Source organism: Amia ocellicauda, chromosome 5 (genome assembly GCF_036373705.1).
Source record: "Amia ocellicauda isolate fAmiCal2 chromosome 5, fAmiCal2.hap1, whole genome shotgun sequence".
Taxonomy (NCBI): Eukaryota; Metazoa; Chordata; class Actinopteri; order Amiiformes; family Amiidae; genus Amia; species Amia ocellicauda.
The window spans coordinates 51,554-69,649 of NC_089854.1; the positions used below are offsets into that span (position 1 = coordinate 51,554).

General features: G+C 51.2%; 3 protein-coding genes across 5 annotated transcripts; all 3 read right to left on the bottom strand.

Moving 5' to 3' along the window:
- Positions 1 to 748: 748 nt before the first annotated feature.
- On the bottom strand, positions 749 to 7,305 carry LOC136749079 (inositol hexakisphosphate kinase 3-like). The gene is made up of 5 exons (XM_066703016.1): positions 7,121 to 7,305; positions 3,094 to 3,292; positions 2,636 to 2,814; positions 2,148 to 2,323; positions 749 to 2,050 (listed from the first exon to the last, which is right to left on the bottom strand). Exons 1-5 carry the CDS (start codon positions 7,293 to 7,295, stop codon positions 1,604 to 1,606), a joined length of 1,176 nt encoding a protein of 391 aa, XP_066559113.1. The 5' UTR covers positions 7,296 to 7,305; the 3' UTR covers positions 749 to 1,603.
- Positions 7,306 to 9,340: 2,035 nt separating this feature from the next.
- LOC136749072 (LEM domain-containing protein 2) lies at positions 9,341 to 15,325 on the bottom strand. Of its 3 annotated transcripts, none has more exons than XM_066703006.1 (9): positions 14,741 to 15,325; positions 14,517 to 14,557; positions 14,142 to 14,217; positions 13,753 to 13,829; positions 13,526 to 13,605; positions 13,206 to 13,351; positions 12,888 to 12,989; positions 12,002 to 12,210; positions 9,341 to 10,504 (listed from the first exon to the last, which is right to left on the bottom strand). In XM_066703006.1, exons 1-9 carry the CDS (start codon positions 15,276 to 15,278, stop codon positions 10,367 to 10,369), a joined length of 1,407 nt encoding a protein of 468 aa, XP_066559103.1. In that variant the 5' UTR covers positions 15,279 to 15,325; the 3' UTR covers positions 9,341 to 10,366. The 3 variants fall into 3 exon arrangements, with proteins under 3 accessions (XP_066559103.1, XP_066559104.1, XP_066559105.1); XM_066703007.1 differs by having other exon boundaries at positions 12,108 to 12,210; positions 14,741 to 15,323; XM_066703008.1 differs by lacking the exon at positions 12,002 to 12,210 and having other exon boundaries at positions 14,741 to 15,324.
- Positions 15,326 to 16,003: 678 nt separating this feature from the next.
- Positions 16,004 to 17,990, bottom strand: mlnl (motilin-like). The gene is made up of 5 exons (XM_066703015.1): positions 17,903 to 17,990; positions 17,393 to 17,518; positions 16,911 to 17,027; positions 16,470 to 16,575; positions 16,004 to 16,134 (listed from the first exon to the last, which is right to left on the bottom strand). The coding sequence occupies exons 2-5, from the start codon at positions 17,507 to 17,509 to the stop codon at positions 16,127 to 16,129; spliced, it is 348 nt and encodes a 115-aa protein (XP_066559112.1). The 5' UTR covers positions 17,510 to 17,518; positions 17,903 to 17,990; the 3' UTR covers positions 16,004 to 16,126.
- Between the last annotated feature and the right edge of the window lie 106 nt (positions 17,991 to 18,096).

Consider the following 18,096-nt stretch of genomic DNA (forward strand, 5'->3'; position numbering starts at 1 on the left):
CTCATGGGCTGATTGACCAATTCTTCTATATCCCTAATACAGCGCAGATCGACAAGCTGAGCCTCAAGATCACAAACCATGATCTCTAGGATTTCAACCTGCCGACAACGTTCACAAATGAAGCCTTCTTGGATGAGTTCATCCAGGAAGGCAATCATTCTGCAAACCTGACACTGTAGTGGCCACATGCTTCTAAATGTTACTTTTTTGTTTGTTTCTTTATACTTCTCTTGGTTCCTGCTGCTAGTCAACTGCCTAACTTTTGTCAGCGAGAAACAGCACAGCTCTTTCTCAACAGCTGCTTTAAGTAGCTTTTGTCTACCTACCCCCAATTCACACCTAACTGGCCCCACTTGGCTCCTCCTGCAACAGAATTCCTGCTAGTCCTAGACAGAAACTCCCTTCTACAACCTGTTTACTTTCACCAACTCAGCAGCTGAACTGAATTGACTTCAATTTCGGCAAACTACAGACAATGCTAACGTCAATTTAAGCCAAACTTAAAACAAAATGAGCAATGCTAAGACTATTCTGAAACTAGTCAAACAACAAGATGGCTACCTCTCACCTGTACTCTCCTGTCTCTCTCTGTGGCAACTTGTAAATACTTCTTCATGTAGATTTGAAAAATCCCACAACTGCCACCAATTCCCCTTTCGCTTCTCACAATGAAACACTGATGTGTCGATGAGTCTTCAATGTCACGAACGAAGCAGAACAGAAAATATCAGATCGGTTTACACAAAGCTTTATATACAAATGGACTGAAAACATTTAATAATACATTTACAGGAGAAAACAGGACTCAGTCTCAGATATTAAATGATGCTTAATCAACGACACTATGTATCTTGAGCAATTGAAATGCCTTCTTCTGGCATTTATTTAACCCATGTTTAACCCAACACTGAACGCAATGAACGGCCCACGCACCGTGAAGATCATCACGTCCTTCACAGACAGGCACATGTCTCCTCCCGTGTGTTGACAGTCGTGGACACTCCCACAGCTGCCTGTCAACGGAGTCTGTGAGGGACGGGGACACAGAGCTGTGTGCTGCCGAGATGGGTGCTTGTTTATATCCTCATGACGGAGGTGCGATCATTCTTCCTTCTGCTGCCAATGGCTGAGTTCCTGCGCTCTGTAATCTTGCACTCCTTGGCCGTGTCTTGCAAGAGCACATGTGGGAACCCCTGTGCCGAGTAACCTGCCCTCTGTATGACCTACACAGGGCCCTGAGACAACGTCCAGGAAGCCATTGTGTTCACACGCATGAGCTGCCTAATATAACTCAATCAATAAAGAACAGTAAAGCAGATGCACCCACACTTGCAGGCCTCATGGCGGAGGGCAGTGTTTCGGGGTTCCAGTTGTGGCTGTGGGTGTGATTTACACTTCTATAGGTCTGTAGTTGCCTTTCTGCATCACTCCTTCCGCTTACAAAATAACAAAACAAAACACCACAACCTGCCCTTCGAGATGCAATGTGCTCAAGAGCCCTGCGCAGAGAGGACATCTTGGATTGTCCCGAGTGTCTTTAGTAATGCGAACAGCACTTGGTGGTGGCAGGGGCGGAGTGTGTGCCCCAGTACCGCCGGTCCAGTCACTGCCCGTTGTGGATCTCCTGCAGGATGGCGATGAGGTTCTCCATGCCGAAGATGTACCCGCTGTCGGGGCCACTGTGGGCGGGCGAGTGTGTGTGGCTGGAGCCGTGGAAGGTGGTGTGGGCGAAGTCGATCATCCTGACGTCCACAAGGGGTGGCGGCAGGGGGGGCTGGTCGCCGGTGGTGGCCGCAGCTGCAGGAGGGGGGCAGGCCACTCCCTCGTAGATGAGCAGCAGGGAGCTGGAGTAGAAACGGCAGGAGCCCATGCGCTGGATGACGGCGCGTAGCTGCCTGAGCCGCCGCAGCACCGGGCCGATCAGCACGCGCCGCAGACGCTGCCCATCGTGCAGGAACTGGCACAGTGCCTGCCGCAGCCCAGCGCCCGACAGCCCGCGGCCGTAGTACTTGTTCCGGCACAGGAAGTGGCCAGAGGTCACCTGGAACACCTGCACAGGGGAGAACTGCGGTGGGTCAGCGTGGCTACACCGGAGAGGGAGAGAGGACAGACAGGGACAGAGAGAGAGACCTGCAGAGGTGCCATACCTGCATGCCGCCGAGCCACAGCCCCAGCGAGGCGGAGGTGCTCTGCTGGCAGCGCTGCGTGTGTCGCCGCCTCTTGTCCTCGGAGGCGTCGTCGCCGTGCTGCCGGGTGCCCATCTTCAAGTCCAGCACGCAGGGCTGCTCGAACGGCCACGCCACGTTCTCCAGCAGCACGAACCCTGCAGCGCAGTCAAGGAGGGTAGCGAGCCACGAGTAGGAACAGGTAGGGGGGGCACTGGGGATGTTTTATTGCAGTAAAAAGTTTCTCTTAAACATGCTCATTTAGAAATAAGTAAACACTAAGGAAATACAACCATTATCATATTGTGACTGACTGACTGACACACTGGCTGATACTCTGACTGACCAACTGACTGACACACTAACACATTGACTGACACACTGACTGACACATTGACTGACTGGGTTCTCTGCAGGTGGGCCTGTGTGCCCGCTGTGCCGAGCAGGGGGGTGGCTCGTGGTGAGGATACGGTGCGGTCTATGTAAGGGGCCCTGGGCGACCATGCGGGAGAGCTGGGCGCGGTGGCAGTGCAGAGCCCAGGGGTTGTGCCGATTCCTCTCGAGCGCCCTGTCATCGTTGCCGTTGGCGTCCTCCGCGTGGAACGGCACGTCTGAGCCGAGGCTGCCCCCCCACCTACAGCCCACCAGCCTGATGGGGCAGAAGAGCCCAGTAATCCTGTCCCCTCCATTCCCATCCCCATCCCCATCCCCATCCCGCCTCTCCTGTTCCCCCACTGTCTCTCCCTCGCGCTCCCCCGGCTCTCACCCACCCCCTCCACTCATCATCCCCCTGACCCACTGCACACTCCCCCAGACCAGCCCAGTTCAGCCAAGCCCACCCAGCCCAATCCAGCCCAACCCACCCAGCCCAATCCAGCCCAACCCAGCCCAGTCCACCCAGGCCCTGTGTCTCTGTGCGACAGCCCACCTGTCCTTGCAGGCTCTGTCCATCAGGGGTCCGTCTCTGGCCAGCTGCCGCTCAGTCTTGGATCTCTTGTGTCTGAGGGCGGCAGCGGGGGGCGGCAGGGGGTGTTGGCTCTGGCTGTGGTTGTTGTTGTCATTATGGGGACCAGCCACCAGGGCCAGGTTCCCCCCGCTGTCCCTCTCCAGCCACACCGAGACCAGGCCTGGTGAGGCAGAGAGAGAGACGGGGGTGAGGCTCTTCTGGTGGTCCTGCTCATTTTATTGTGGTACTCTGCTGCCCCTGTGCTCTTGGTTTTCCTGGAATACCTCCCCTGCACCCTGTACTTAACAAGTTCTGTTCCCTGTGCTGAGCAGGCAGAGCAACCGTCCCCTGTGAGAGCTGTTTGTGCTTTTATTGCTGTTTGGACCCCTTAGACACACATACACTCACATTCTCTCTCACATATAGACACACTCAAACACATACAAACACACCCACCCACACACACACTCTTTCCAGTTGGCCCATACAATACAGCTCACCTAACTGCATTCCCGACCTCTTGTACAATAGAACTGAACTCCTGAAGAGTGAGAGATTCTGAGGCCTGATATGACAAACTTTGTAAGAATTACACAGTTTTCTGCTTTTTAAATGTAATGTATTTTTGTTGGCGTAACCAGCTCAGTCCTGCGTATCTTCAGAGGATGATTTATATTCACTGTAAAGTATTTACAGCTTCATTTGATGTATCAAGAACATTACTGTGACATTATCTTTGTCAAAGTATTTTTTGCTGTTGAGTGAAATGTTTCCACTCTGGTCTTGATCGGAGTCACTCAGAGAGCAGAGCTCAGCTCACGCTGGGGTGAAATGTTTACTGACCATTTACATTTTATTTTACAGATAAAGAGAAGACAGAGAGCAGTGCAGGGCTGGTCGTGTCATAGTGATGCTCATAGTGAGTGTTTATTGTGCCATTGTGAAGTGACTGATGGAAAGAACTTGAATACTGATATTGAAGAAATTATACTGTTTTGAGGGACTGATTTGATTGTGTGACGTGTATTTGAGTCTGAGTGCATTTTGCAAACGATTTGTGTCACTTTGGTAAAATGTGTTTCAGTTTGGGGCACGTGTTCATCGTTTTGAAAAAGTTAATTCTGTCTGGAGAAATGTGCTCAAGCAATCGAGAAACTAATTCCCATGATTGGGCACCACGGGGTGGGGGGGGGCAGCACCAGCCCGGAATGTGAAGCAGGTCCAGTTTAATCCTGAACCCCCCGACCCCTCTCCTCATCCCGTCCCCTCTTCTCTCCTGTACCGAGTGACCCGCAGACCAGCCCCTATAATTAGGGGATCTGCGGTTTCTGCTGAGGCTGGAGAGATTCCTGCCATCCTTCCCCTGCAGGGGCTATTTTGGTTTAATAGCTGCTCATGAATGGCAGTCCCTGCCAGGTTTGAAACAGCAGCCTCACCCCCCCAGTTAACCCGCTCAGCCTCCCTGAGTCCCTTATCTTAGCCCCTCCGCCCTCGTCTGGTGTGTGTGGCCTCCAGGGCAGTGTGAGGTCTGAGCGCGCCCAGGGCTGTGCCGGTCCAGTGTTGCCGTGCTTACTCGGCAGCATCGCAAACCTGGCCACCCTGCAGTGGCTGAGCTGCTGGGCGGTGGGGGTCTGGGGGCATGCTGGTGTAGAGTCTAGGGGAGAGGACCGCTGCCACAGTGGTATGGGAGGGTTTGTGGGGGGGACTCCTGGCCTGCGCCGTGTGAAGCCGAGGGTGTGCCAGCCACAGCCTGTGTGAGAGGAGCTGAAATCAGAGCGGCTGTTTACAGCCTCCATGTCCTTCGGGAAACAGTTCAGTAAACAGACACGCCAACAAACAAAAACACACCGACACACCGAAGAGGAAAATACATCCCTGGTGACCTTTAAGTGTCTCTGAGGAGGAGCCGGCCTGTGGGCTGACCCTGGCCAGTGTGGCTGACATTAACACAGGCTGGTCATCCCCGCCAAGCCTGATACTCCCACAGGGCACCGTGACGGCAGAAACCGGCTTTAGTGCTTAACACTTTAAATTTAAACTTCAATTATTAACATGAACGGTCTTGAAGTAAAGGGGTGTGTGTGTGTGTGTGTGTGTTTCATTTAAATGTCAATGGCGCGGTGTCAGATGTAAAGCGAGCCATTGAGATGACCAGACACCGGACACCAGCGCATACCCCACTGCAGGGGCAGGCTAGAAGGCATGCTGTGGGTCTGACTGTGCAGCTGTAGGTTCTGGTTCTGACTGGGCCGGTGTGTTAAACCATGGCGCCTCTCCGGTTTCCTCAGCCCTGATGAGCATGCGGACGCTGCGCTCTTCGCACCCTGTGGTGTTGAGGGAAACCAGACTCCTGCCCCCCACCCTTGTTTTTCCATATACCGAGGGGGGCTGAGCTTCACATACGCACGCCCCACTGACGCACCCCGTGCTGCGCCCGCCTCAGAAATGGCAGAGAAAGACCCAGACCTTTCATAGATCTCTCTCAGCCCCCCGATCAGAGACCCTGCGTGGGAATCGGACTCACTTTTAAGAAAGGGTCCAAACAAGAGGAGGCCATTCACCCCATTGTGCTTGTTTGGTGTCCCATTAAAAACTAAGTGATCCAAGGATCCTATCAAGTCTGTTTTTGAATGTTCCCAAATTGTCTCTTCAGCCACATCGCTGGGGAGTTTGTTCAGATTGTGACACCTCTCTGTGTGAAGAAGTGTCTCCTGTTTTCTGTCTCGAATGCCTTGAAGCCCAATTTCCATTTGTGTCCCCGGGTGCGTGTGTCCCTGCTGATCTGGAAAAGCTCCTCTGGTTTGATGTGGTCGATGCCTTTCATGATTTTGAAGACTTGGATCAAGTCCCCACGTAGTCTCCTCTGTTCCAGGTGAAAAGGTTCAGTTCTTCAGTCTCTCAGTAGGACATTCCCTTCAGACCTGGAATAAGTCTGGTTGCTCTCCTCTGAACTGCCTCTAGAGCAGCGATATCTTTCTTGAAGTGTGGAGCCCAGAACTGTCCACTGTATCCAGATGAGCTCTAACTAGTGCATTGTACAGTCTGAACATTACTGCCCTTGTTCTCAATTCTACACTTTTGACAATATACCCTAGCATTGTGTTTGCCTTTTTTGTTGCTTCCCCACATTGTTTAGGGGCCATATCCCTGGCCCCTAAATGGTGGAACAACCTGCCCACCGAAGTCAAAACGGCAGAGTCCTTGACCTCATTCCAGTGCTTACTCAAGACACATCTTTTCAGACTCTACTTATAATATTAGTCCTTTTATCCCTGCTAGATAGCACTTCACAGTTTTTTATTATGCTGCTTGCATTCTTGATTTATTTTCCTCCTTGCTCTCTTTCCCATAACTCCTGACTGTGACCCTACATCTTGACAGCACTTAGCTTTCACCGTCCAGGATGTAGGACCTCACTTACTGTACTTGTGTAAATTGTAATTTGGAATTTGTAAAATGTATTATTTTGAATTGCTATGTTTTAGTTAAATTGAATTTGTAATTATTGATGCCTTGTACTTACTGTATTTTTGCACTTATGTTGTAAGTCACCCTGGATAAGGGTGTCTGCCAAGAAATAAAATAATAATAATAATAATGGAGAAAGTGAGGAGTCCACATAGACTCCTAGGTCTTTCTCATGTGTTACTTCATCTAGTTTTGTTCCTCCCATAGTGTAATTATAGTGAACATTTTTGTTACCTGCATGTATTACCTTGCACTTGTCCACATTGAATTTCATCTGCCAGGTGTCGGCCCACAACTGAATATTATCTGAGTCCCTTTGAATAGTCTGTGCTGCCCAGATTGTATCTGCTGAGCCACCTATTTTAGTATTGTCTGTAAATTTCACAAGTTTGCTAACTCGGACCTGTGCTGTGAGAGGAGGTGTGACCCAGCAAGCCACGCCACCCCATTGTGCTCTATCCCACTTCCCTCTACCCCACAGCCCCTCAGAGCACCCCTCTGCCTGGTGAGAAGGACGGGGGAGCGTCCAGCACTGCCTCACCTTTGTAGCGTGGGGTGAAGGGCTGCATATCGGGGGGCAGCGCCTGGTAGAAGCTCAGCTCGCGGGAGCACAGCGGTTTGCACACGGTGGTCTCGTCGTAGCGCATCATGCCCGTGTGCCCCCCCACCTGGTGTGTGAAGGGCTCCAGTCGAACCCGGGGCTCCCCGCCCACCATGCTCCTGCTGGCTGCAACTCTGGGGAAGAGACAGAGTACAGGCTTCATTATCATCATTTCAATTCTTCCCACCTGGAGCTTTTTAATCGAGTTAAATTTAATTTAATTAAAGCAACTACATTGAACACTGTGAATGAACACGGCCTTTTAAATCCTAATTCTACTGAAATAGTGTGTGGAGAATATGGGAAGATTACATTAAACCCTGCAGCTTCAAGGCACGTTGCTGGACTGCGTCTCGAGGCGACTCTGGGAAACACTGATCGATTGTTTTGATCTCTTCAAATGGATCGTGAGAAGCGCCCCAACCCCAACTGTGTATTAAGAAAGCACTTCAATTAAACTCACACACACAGACAGCAATAAATAATGACACATACACTCCCTGGGAAATCAGGGCCTTAGGTGTGCGTGCAGTAATTCAATCGGACGTTATAGTGTAGTTTAATACAGAACAACACAGTGCAGTACTTATAATAGTGTAAAGTACAGTATACCACAGTGCACTAGTGTGTTACAGTACAGTAGAGTGTGTTGTATAACAACTGTTATGATTATGAATTTTTAAAATGACAGTTCTGTGAAGGACCAGGGGCTCATGGGCTGCTGGACCCTCTCTGCAGGGTGGGCCAGTGTCTCTAACACCAGCCACTGTCTTCTACTAGTGTAGAAACATCACAGGAGCTTGAGTTAAGCTTTGTAAATATAACTTAAAGAAATACTTGAATCATCTTAAATCGGTAGAACAGTCACATTCTCTCTGGCAGAAGAGCTGTCTTTCTAATAGCTGACACTCAGCAACATCATCTCTTCAGTGGAAAATATCTTTAAATCATAAGCACTATTGCTGACTCTGCCAGCTTTAAAACTGCAACAACAATCTTCAGAAAACAAAATCCAACAGCAGCCGTCTGAGGTGGGGCTCTTACCCGTGTCTGTGCCGTCAGCGCTCTTTCCGAGGCGTGTGTCGGCCCGTCTGCTGCCTCTGTGCTAAAACTATGTGGAAAGAGGAGTGCGATGCTCTGGACACCAGGCAATCAGTCACGGAATAAAATAGTCGCACGTATAACGCACTCACATACACACACACACAGGAATGTGTGTCTGGCTGCAGCCTGAAACAGGACTCCCAGTGCGTGCCACACAGCAGCAGTCTGTCAGTCTGACACTGCTGGAGGACACACCAGGTCCAAGCTCAGAGACAGAGACAAACAGTGTTGCATGTGTGTGTACATGAATAATTTTATGAAAGGGTAACCTAAGAGTCTCTTTAAGACTCTTAATTGTGCAAGGTGACATATGACACACTGAAGAATCAGTGTTCAGGCAGATTTAAACCCTTAAATCAATGCTCGCCACCCATTGCAATGCGTGGAGAGGAGGCCGGTCCTCATGGAGGTCCTACAACAGCAGGGCAGCCAGTGATGAAGTCACCGGGCAGGGCCGCCCCCCACAGCGCCAGGCCTCCTCTCTCTGGGCTGGACGAGGTGTCCAGCAGGCAGACTGAGCGGTTTGTGTTTGTTGTTTGTGAAGCTTCATGTTACAGACTCGGGCTAGGGGTTTGCTGGGCTCACAGTCCAGTCTGCTTAAATCAGAATATAAAAATAAACGATTTATGATAACGGCAGGCAGACTGGATCAAGGCCTTCAAAACATGCCCGTCCCACAGCGGGGGCAGCAGGAAGGCCCCAATGGACACAGGCAACCCAACACCGCCCTGGACAAGGGCGTCTGCTAAGAAATAATTAACAACGACACCAGCTGGCAGCCAGGGAACGCGTGCCAGCAGTGAAGGGGATTGTCAGTTGGGTGCCACGATACATGCGAGGACAGCTCCTGTTTACAGCTGTTTGCCTCTTCACTGTGAAGCCCCTGTGTGTAACAATACTGTACCATTTGTAAGCAGTTTGCCTGTTTATTCTAATTTTTCCGGTCCTGAAGATGGACTCCTGCACTACAAGACCTGCCGAGCAGCGAGCAATCACCGTTATCGATCCTCAGAGCCGTGCAGCGCCGGACAGACTTCGCTCCCTGGTGACACCAGATCAAAAAATATGTTTTTATTTAAGTTTATTTAAGACCCGAGAGCTACTCCTCGATCAACAGACCGTTAAAGACATTCAGTGCGAGATGCTGGATGAGAGGAGCACAGTAACGCCCCCCCCGGACCGCGCTTCCTGCCTCCTGTGACATCATGGCGCTCTGCATCCTCGGCTACGTAGTCCGGAGGAAGATGAGGTGGCGCTCGGGCAGGTGAGTCAGAGGTGATAGTCTGGCTCAGTGCGGTGGCTAGGCACGCTGCCCGTTTGCATGTCCCCTTCCTCCTCTCCGTCCTGGTGGTTTGGTAGGCACAGCGGGGGTCTCCAGTTCAGTCTGCAGCGCCGCCTGGCACCACCGCGGCCCCTCTCCGCCCCCCCCAGTTCCCCCCACATTCAATATTATTGACCCACATTAAAAACAACAGACAGCCCAACATGGACCACAGCCCACTGCCCGTAAAACCCCACTCCCACTGCCCATAAAACCCCACTCCCACCTGCAGCTACAGGGGGAGCTCCATAAACACATTCCGGAACTGCCCCCGCATTCCGAGACCCCTCTCCTCTTTAAAACAACACAGAACTAAACACTAAAACATACAACTTAGAATAATTCCCTTAAGACATAGTTGAGTGGCATCAGATTTCCTTCTCTTCGCCTCTCTCAGGTAGTGTGTGTATGCATGTATGAATACACATGTGCACATGTATGTATGTACTGCTCAGTTGCATTTGCTGGAAGTGCTGGTTAAGGTATCGGAGCCACAACACCGGAGGACCGATGGAGGGAGAGAGAACAGGCTCCTGGGGGGGTGTTGCAAGGAAGAGTTTCATTGTTCACTGTAAACGGCCAGGGCTGGCACCGGCGCACACTCGCCTCCCTCCGGCACCGGCGCACAAAAAACACCCTCCACAAAATGTATGCAAAAAACTACACAAAAACCAATTTGATTCCTGGCCCTGGCGGCGTGGGGGTCGGGCAGTGCAGCGCCGGCGCGGGGGTGCGTGCTCACTGGCGCCCCTTAGCTGGAGTCAGACAGCTCGGCCGGCTGCGTCCATCGCCACACCAGGAAGTCCTCCCCGGCCACGCGGTGGCTCTCGGTGCGAATCCGCGACTCCTGCGACGCCACGAACTCCACGGCCTTGTCCCACACACACCGCATGCGCCGCCTGCGGGGGAGATTGAGGGTTTTATTAGGATTGCCGCTGGCTGATGCAGAAACAGCAGCTGCTCTTCCTGGGGTTGCACACAAAACACGACCAACAAAAGAAAAGAAATTGACAGTCAAAAACAATTAATCAATTAAAATAAAAGTACAACTAGTAGGATGCTGTCCTGCATAAAGCACCTAATAATGAACTTCATGCTCGTGAACTCTTACAGCATTTACATCCTTGTTATTTTCACATTAAATACTCAATCAATAGCTATTAGGGAATGCAGTTATCGTGACTATCAACAATTCCACTGTCCACGACTATTCAAATAGTCGCCCCCCCATTCAAAATGCCACATAATGCCATGTGACAATTATTGCAATTGCAAAAAGTTCTGAACTTTAATTTACAATGCTTCTCTAACAATTTTGTTAAATAAACATTAGGCTGTAAAAACACCTTCCTGCTAGAAGACGTACAGAAACGGCACAATGACTGCAGCGGTAAGCAGAGCTGTCCACTCGGTCGACTCTCCTAATGTCAGCCGATATTGTCACAACTTTTCTCGTCACAATTTCAGATTAACTATAAAGGTTGTGACTATTTGTTTATAAAGGAATATTTTGCAATTACATCTGTAACCGAACGACCAAAATGTTCTTATTTTTCATTTTTATTAAATTTAATTTTCTTTCAATAATAGTTTAGCAATGTGAGCTGCAATGAAAATGCTGGAACATTAGCGTCCTTGTGGCAATGTTGTCTGGTCATAACAGCGGATTACAAAACGAATTAGACTATCTCGCTAATTTATACAATTAACTAAACAATTTACTTTTCCACGTTTCCAGTCCGCACTCAACACAAACTGCCGGTCTGCGTTTGGAAACACGCCTGTGCGCTCGAGTCCCAGTGAACACAAATGCATCGCAATAGCTGGCTGCGTGTGTAATTAATAATTAGTGTTTGTTGCTCCTCTGTCCTTTCCTGTCATTGCTAGGCGTCACAGAAGGGTATTTGGGTTTTATGTGGGTTAACACATCAGCTGTAGATCTTAGTCGTTTAATTGCACTGCACATATTGTACACTTCTCTGTGTTTCATTTACTTTGTCAAAGTATCTCCGTGCAGAACTTCTTTGTGAGAAAGACATTAGTTGCGTTCTTGTAGTGCAGATTTCCGCAGCTATGTGCAGATCTGCAGAATTGAACTGATTCCATTGGTGGAGCCTCGCAGATCCGCACCACACGAACATGACCACCCGTTCTAGTTTAGCCAATCACACACAAGAAATAACAAATCCCCCCTCCTGTCAATCTTCATTACAGCTACATAGAGTCAATCAGCAGTACAGGCTTTAATATAAGATCAATATATACAGCTTCTTTTGTCTTGATTTTGAACTATCAAATGCATGATTCACTTGTCGACAGTGGCCATCGTTAACCAATAGTAATATTTTCGGCTATTCGGTCTCATCCCTAACAGTTACAGGTCCTTCGCTGCACACCTGAGCCAGTGCCGGCCCACACAGTGCTGCTCCACTGGTCTTACTGTGTGCATTAGCACTATGAACTGGAAGGGAGCTCCACCCTGTGGGACAGAGGGCTGCGGACCTGTTCTGCGGCGGCAGCAGGGCGTCCCGGACGTGAGGGATGGGCAGGTAGGGGATGGGCTCCAGCCCCTGGTCCCAGTCCTTATAGTGCTCCCGGACCGCCGCTGCAACACAGCACAGCACAGAGAGACACAGCACAGTCAGACACGGCACACAGCGCAGCACAGCGCAGTGAGACACGGCACAGTGAGACACGGCACATAGCACAGCACAGCGCAGTGAGACACGGCACAGCACAACACAGCACAGGACAGTGAGACAGCATAGCACAGCGCAGAGAGATATGGGACAGTGAGACATGGCACACAGCACAGCACAGCACAGCACAGCACAGCACAGCACAGCACAGTGAGACAACACAGCACAATGAGACATGGCACAAAACCGCACACCGCAGAGAGACACGGGACAGTGAGACACGGCACACAGCACAGCACAGCGCAGAGAGACACGGGACAATGAGACATGGCACACAGCACAGCCCAGCGCAGTGAGACACGGGACAATGAGACATGGCACACAGCACAGCCCAGCGCAGTGAGACACGGCACACAACACAGCACAGTACAGTACAGTACAGTGAGACACGGCACACAACAGCACAGCACAGTGAGACACGGCACACAACACAGCACAGCACATGCACAAGCAGTGCAATGTAGAACAGCACAATCAGACAACACGTTACAATTAAATGTGATACAGCACTGCACAGCACAATGCAATGCAAAGCAACGCAACTCAATGCAGTGCAGCCCCTCCCTGCTCATGTCCACCCTACCGATGATACGGCGCACCAGCTCGTACATGGCCTGCTCCTCCTCCTGCAGACGCCGCCAGCGGTACCGGAGCAGCACCAGGACTCCCCACATCACGGCCAGCGCTGCAGGGCACAGAACACACCGATCAGAACCACACACACCGGACCCCCGCCCTGCTCAGTGCTGCACACACTGGACCCCACCAGCCCTGCTCAGTGCCTTCCAGTTTGTTGACACATTGTTCCTCATCCTGCCATTGATGCCCAGTAGTCGGGCAATTAAATAATAAGGCTAATATGACATCGTGCTGGATCATGAAGAGTTATGAGCACACTCACCCAGGATGAAGATGAGGCTCTTGAGGATGGCGGCATGCACGGCCAGTCGCAGGCGGCAACCCAGACTGAGGGCTGGACTGGTTGACTGCACGCAGCTCAGCCCCTGCAACGACACCAGTGCCCTCTGGGGGTCCTTGCCCACCAGCCTGGCACATGCAGGCACAGAGGGAGAAAAAGCACACATCTTAATTAGATTGCAAATCGAACTGTAGAAAGTTAATACCAAGTCAGAATACCCAAATGTAAGAACAATCTTGTCCCCAGTCCCCAGGCAGGAGACAAGCGCAGGCGGGGGGGCTCGGTGCCCCACACGGACTCACCAGATGCCCAGGTCTGTGTCGCTCTGGTGAATCAACTGCAGGGCCTCTGCCAGCCTGCTGGGGTAACCTTTGTTTATAGTCTGAGGACGAGAGACAAATCGGTCCCAAATCATGTCTCAAGGACCAGCACTGTTGTGTCTGTTGATCATGCAACTGTGATTAAGCTGCTGTTCAGTTTCTCTCTACCCCCCCGCCAGTCTAGATTAACACATGAGGAAAACACTCACTGCCAAGTAACTCTCAACCTCTGGAATGGAGACACATCTGCTCTTGAACTGTGATGGGTTCCCACATTCAAAATCACCTGGAGAGAGAGAGCGAGAATGTTAAAAATGTTTGCTCTTTACCTTGAAGTTTCAAAATCCACACGATAATCTATTCCACTTCCTGGTGATCAGAGTGGAAGAGATGGTGGCCAGGGTGCAGCAAGAGAGCGTTGTGAGCCGATTATCCCCGGCCTGGTGCTTCGAGTGCCAAACTGGGGGTGCGGCACAGCAGCCACCAACACAGCCATGTCTTCTCCGTGCTCTACCAGGCTGCGGCTGAGCCACACTGCCATTAAAGGGGCCTGAAAGACCCTGCTGTATTCGGACACCCAGCAGAGACAGTGACTCACCTGCCACCTTGGCCAGGAAGCTGTAGAGCTCTGACAGCAGCTGCAGCTCCATCCGCTTCTCCTCGGCCCTGCAGTACTGAGAGAGAGTGAGTTAAACAAGATCTGCTCCAGCCAGTTCTTTCTGTGCTGCTGTACTTCCCCCCAACCCACAACAAGTGGTTTAGCCCTGGGCTGTTGCAGTTACCTATCCTGTATGTCGGGTCAGTGCAGGAGTGGCAGGTGTTGTGTGCATTGAACCTGCCTGGCACTTCACAGACTCTGTGTGCAGTTTGTTTATAGCCCTGTGCTGTTCACAGCATTTTTGCATTAATTCATAAATAGTCCTGGATACGACAAATCTGTGCCACACTGAAAATCACAACAGAAGCCTCTTACTGTGTCGCTCTTCCCTTTGCAGTCCATCGGCAGCAACAGGACTAGAAGCAGAGAAAAAATACAGTAAATATAGCGGCCGGTGATTTGCGTGCACAATGCATGTGTACACGGTCAGCAGTGCAGAGCCCGCCGCCACTTCCTGAATCCCGGGACAATGACAGCCCGGAGGGAAACTTTGCCGCAACCCGACAACAGCCAAGCGCGACCAGGAAACACGAACTCACTGTTGCTGCCGGGCTCGGCGGGCTGGCCCAGGCCCACGGTCTTCACGTACACCAGCCAGAGCAGCACGACGGACAGCGCTACGGTGCAGGCCAGCAGCGCCCGGGACAGCTGCCGCTCCACGAACCGGTTCCACCGCGCCGTGCTGTCGCAGCGCCGCTGAGCGTCCCCCTTCTTCAGCGAGCTGCCGCTGTCCGCCAGCTGCCGGTACCGGGTCTCCTCCCGGTACCCGTACTCGTCGTCGTCCTCCTCGTCAGACTCCTCGGAGTCCCGTTGAAAGCTGGCGGTCCGGTGGCGGGGGCTGGCGCTGCTCGTCCGCTGTCGGTGGCTGTCGTGCCGGTGGCGCTGCAGGGAGGCCTGGGGAGGGTGCTTGTTGCCCGGGCCCTGGCTCCGCAGCAGCTGCACCCGGTTGCGGTCGGTGGCGCGCAGCTTGCGCAGCTTGTTGAGGTACAGCTTGCGGGTGCTGTCAGAGATGGGTCCCGGGCAGAAGCCCAGCGCCCGCAGGCCGCGCCGCAGCTCCTCGTCCGACAGCGACGCCATGCTGGAGTGCTGCCGGAAGTGCGCCTGGACTCGGCCGGGCGGGTCGCGGCGCCATGTTGGGGAGGGCCATCGAGAGCAAGCGCGCACACGGCCCCCTCTCCCTCCCTGGACCTTGTTATTGATCAGTGTCTGTAAAGCTTCAAACTATTTCAACATTTCAGTTAATAATCTGTAAAAAACAGTCCAATAATAGTAATCACAATTTGCACTTTATATAACGGTTTAATTTTACTGCTTGCTTTTACATTGCTACTATATTACATTGTAGCTCTCATGACTTCATCTTGTCTGCACTTGTCAGCTAATAGAACCAGGATGTAGGACTTGTATTTTCTATTAACTGTATATTTTACCTGCACTTCTGTAATTTGTAATTTGTAATTTTATTATACCTGGTTTGTAATGTTATACTGTATAATTGCACTTTTGTATTATTATTATTATTATTATTATTATTATTATTATTATTATTATTATTATTAATAATAATAATAATAATAATAATAATAATAATAATAATCATGACTAGGGGGTGGTGTTTTGGCCACTATGTGTTCATATTGAGGTGGTGATTTGATATTGTATTTACACTCAAGCCTCACATCGCACCTTAATCAGAGTCTGTCCCTCCCCAGGTCCCTCCCCAGCACCCCCTGTCAGCCTGCTGTTCAGCCACACTAACGCCGGGGCCCCACGTTACAACAGAGCTCACACACACAAGAGGAGCATCTGAAACGCAGCTTTATTAAGCACATTTCACAGACAGAGCCCCTCTGTACACGTCAGGCTAATCACACCGGTCCGCTAACGAGGTTCTTCCACCGTGGTGCTGATGGGATCTCCTCCCTCTAATGATCTAGAAGCAGAGAGATGAGATGAACAAATTAAACATGAGATATGATGGATGTCCAAGGGGTTTCTTTCTTTTTGATTTTGTTCTGGTACAGAATTACAGGTCAGAGTCCGCTGTCAGCTCATCCTAGTGTCCCTCCCTTTCTACTGACCCTGTGTGAGGGCAACACAATATGGTGTCTAGTGTCGCCCTGGATGAGGGTGTCTGCTAATAAATAATCATAAATAATAATCATACTAATAAGTATACTGATAAAATGTCACCTTAATGACACACAATTTGTCACCTCAATTTGCCCCCTCCCTTCCCATCTGCACCGTTACCCTGGCCTGCCTCACCTTTGTTCCCCTCTGCCAGCATCTCGTGCAGAATCTCCCCCAGCACCGGGGCCAGCCTGTCCAGCTGCTGGGGACTCAACCGCACCCCGATCTCCAGGGGAGCTCCCTGGACACACAGACAGACAGACAGACAGACACCATGACAGTGAGACACACAGACAGACAGAGGCACAGAGAGAGAAAGAGAGAGCAGTCAGGGCGGAGGTTACAGTGGATATATTGACTGCTGATCTAGCTGTGCCTACAGGGACATTATTGAAACACATCGCTCTCTGCTGTGTCGGTCCAGACTGTTTCAGATCCCAAAGCAAGTCAGGACTGAGCTGGATCCCATCGCCAGGCAGTCAGAGTCGTCCAAACAATACCATCGGGTATTTAGTTACACTGGTGATCTGCGGCATCAGGTGATTGGAGTCCGGCCCAGCCTGCCTGAAGCCTCACCTTGGCCGTGTCCTTCTGTCTGTACCAGTCTGGGCTGGCCAGCTCCCCCGACTCCCTCTCTTCGGACCTCTGCTCCACTTCCAGCGACTTCTTCCCAGCTCTCCCTTTCTCCTGCTCCTGCATGGGGCAACGCAGTGGCTGTTACAGCAGCAGCTCCCTCCCTCCCTGACTCCCTCCCTGCCAACCTGCCTCGAGCCTCTCTGACAGTGCGGGGTGTGTCTGTGCAGGGGTCACACACATGGCTGGTGTGTGTGTGTGTCTGTGTGGTGTCTGTGTGGTGTGTGTGTGTGTGATGTGTGTCTGTGGCTAGCAGGGTCTATGTTAGAAAACGACTTGATTTCTGTTACAAAGAGTAGCACTGCTGGTTCAGGAATAAGAAGGTTGTGTTGAAGGATCAGCGCTGAGTTTGTTTAAAGGACCCTCAGTGTGGCAGCGCTTGTGTTTCATTCATTGTTAATGTGTTCCCCCCGTCCTGTAGTTACCATCATCCTCCTCATGTCTCCGGGACTGATGAAGCTGATGAAGCCCTCCGTCTGCTCGGCCAGCATGGCCACCACGCTCACCACCAGCAGACAGCTGATCACCTTGCCGCGTGACATCCTGGTATCCTGGGGGGGCGAGACGTGTGAGCTGGGGAGCGGACTGGACTGGGCCAGACTGAGAGGACAAACAACACACTGCCCTTCACTGTGTTATTTATTTGTATTATTTACATTTCAAATCTGTGGTTACTTTTGTGTTTGTTTTATAGCCCCCCATCTTAGGATTTGCAAGAGTTACTCAGCTGGGCTCCTCGCCGTGGATGAAGATAGCTAACACACAATCTCTCAAACACATGCATTCACTCACACACTCACACACACTTACACACACACATTCACTTAAACACAAACACACACACGTACACGCACACACATTCACTTAAACACAAACACAACACACACACAAATTCACACAAACACACACACGCCGGTTCCTGGAGCAGGGCTCACCTGTGCTGTGTGTGTCCTGCGTCTCTGGCTCTGGTGTTGTGTGATGCACAGGGCAGATGTGTTCAGTGCTGCTGAGGGAGAGGTCCTGCGCTTTATACGGACCCTCTGCCCATTCTTTATTGCCCCCAGCTTCCTGCTCTGAAGGACCAGAGCACAGCAACAGGGCGATCTCCCGATACCGGAGATCAATACAC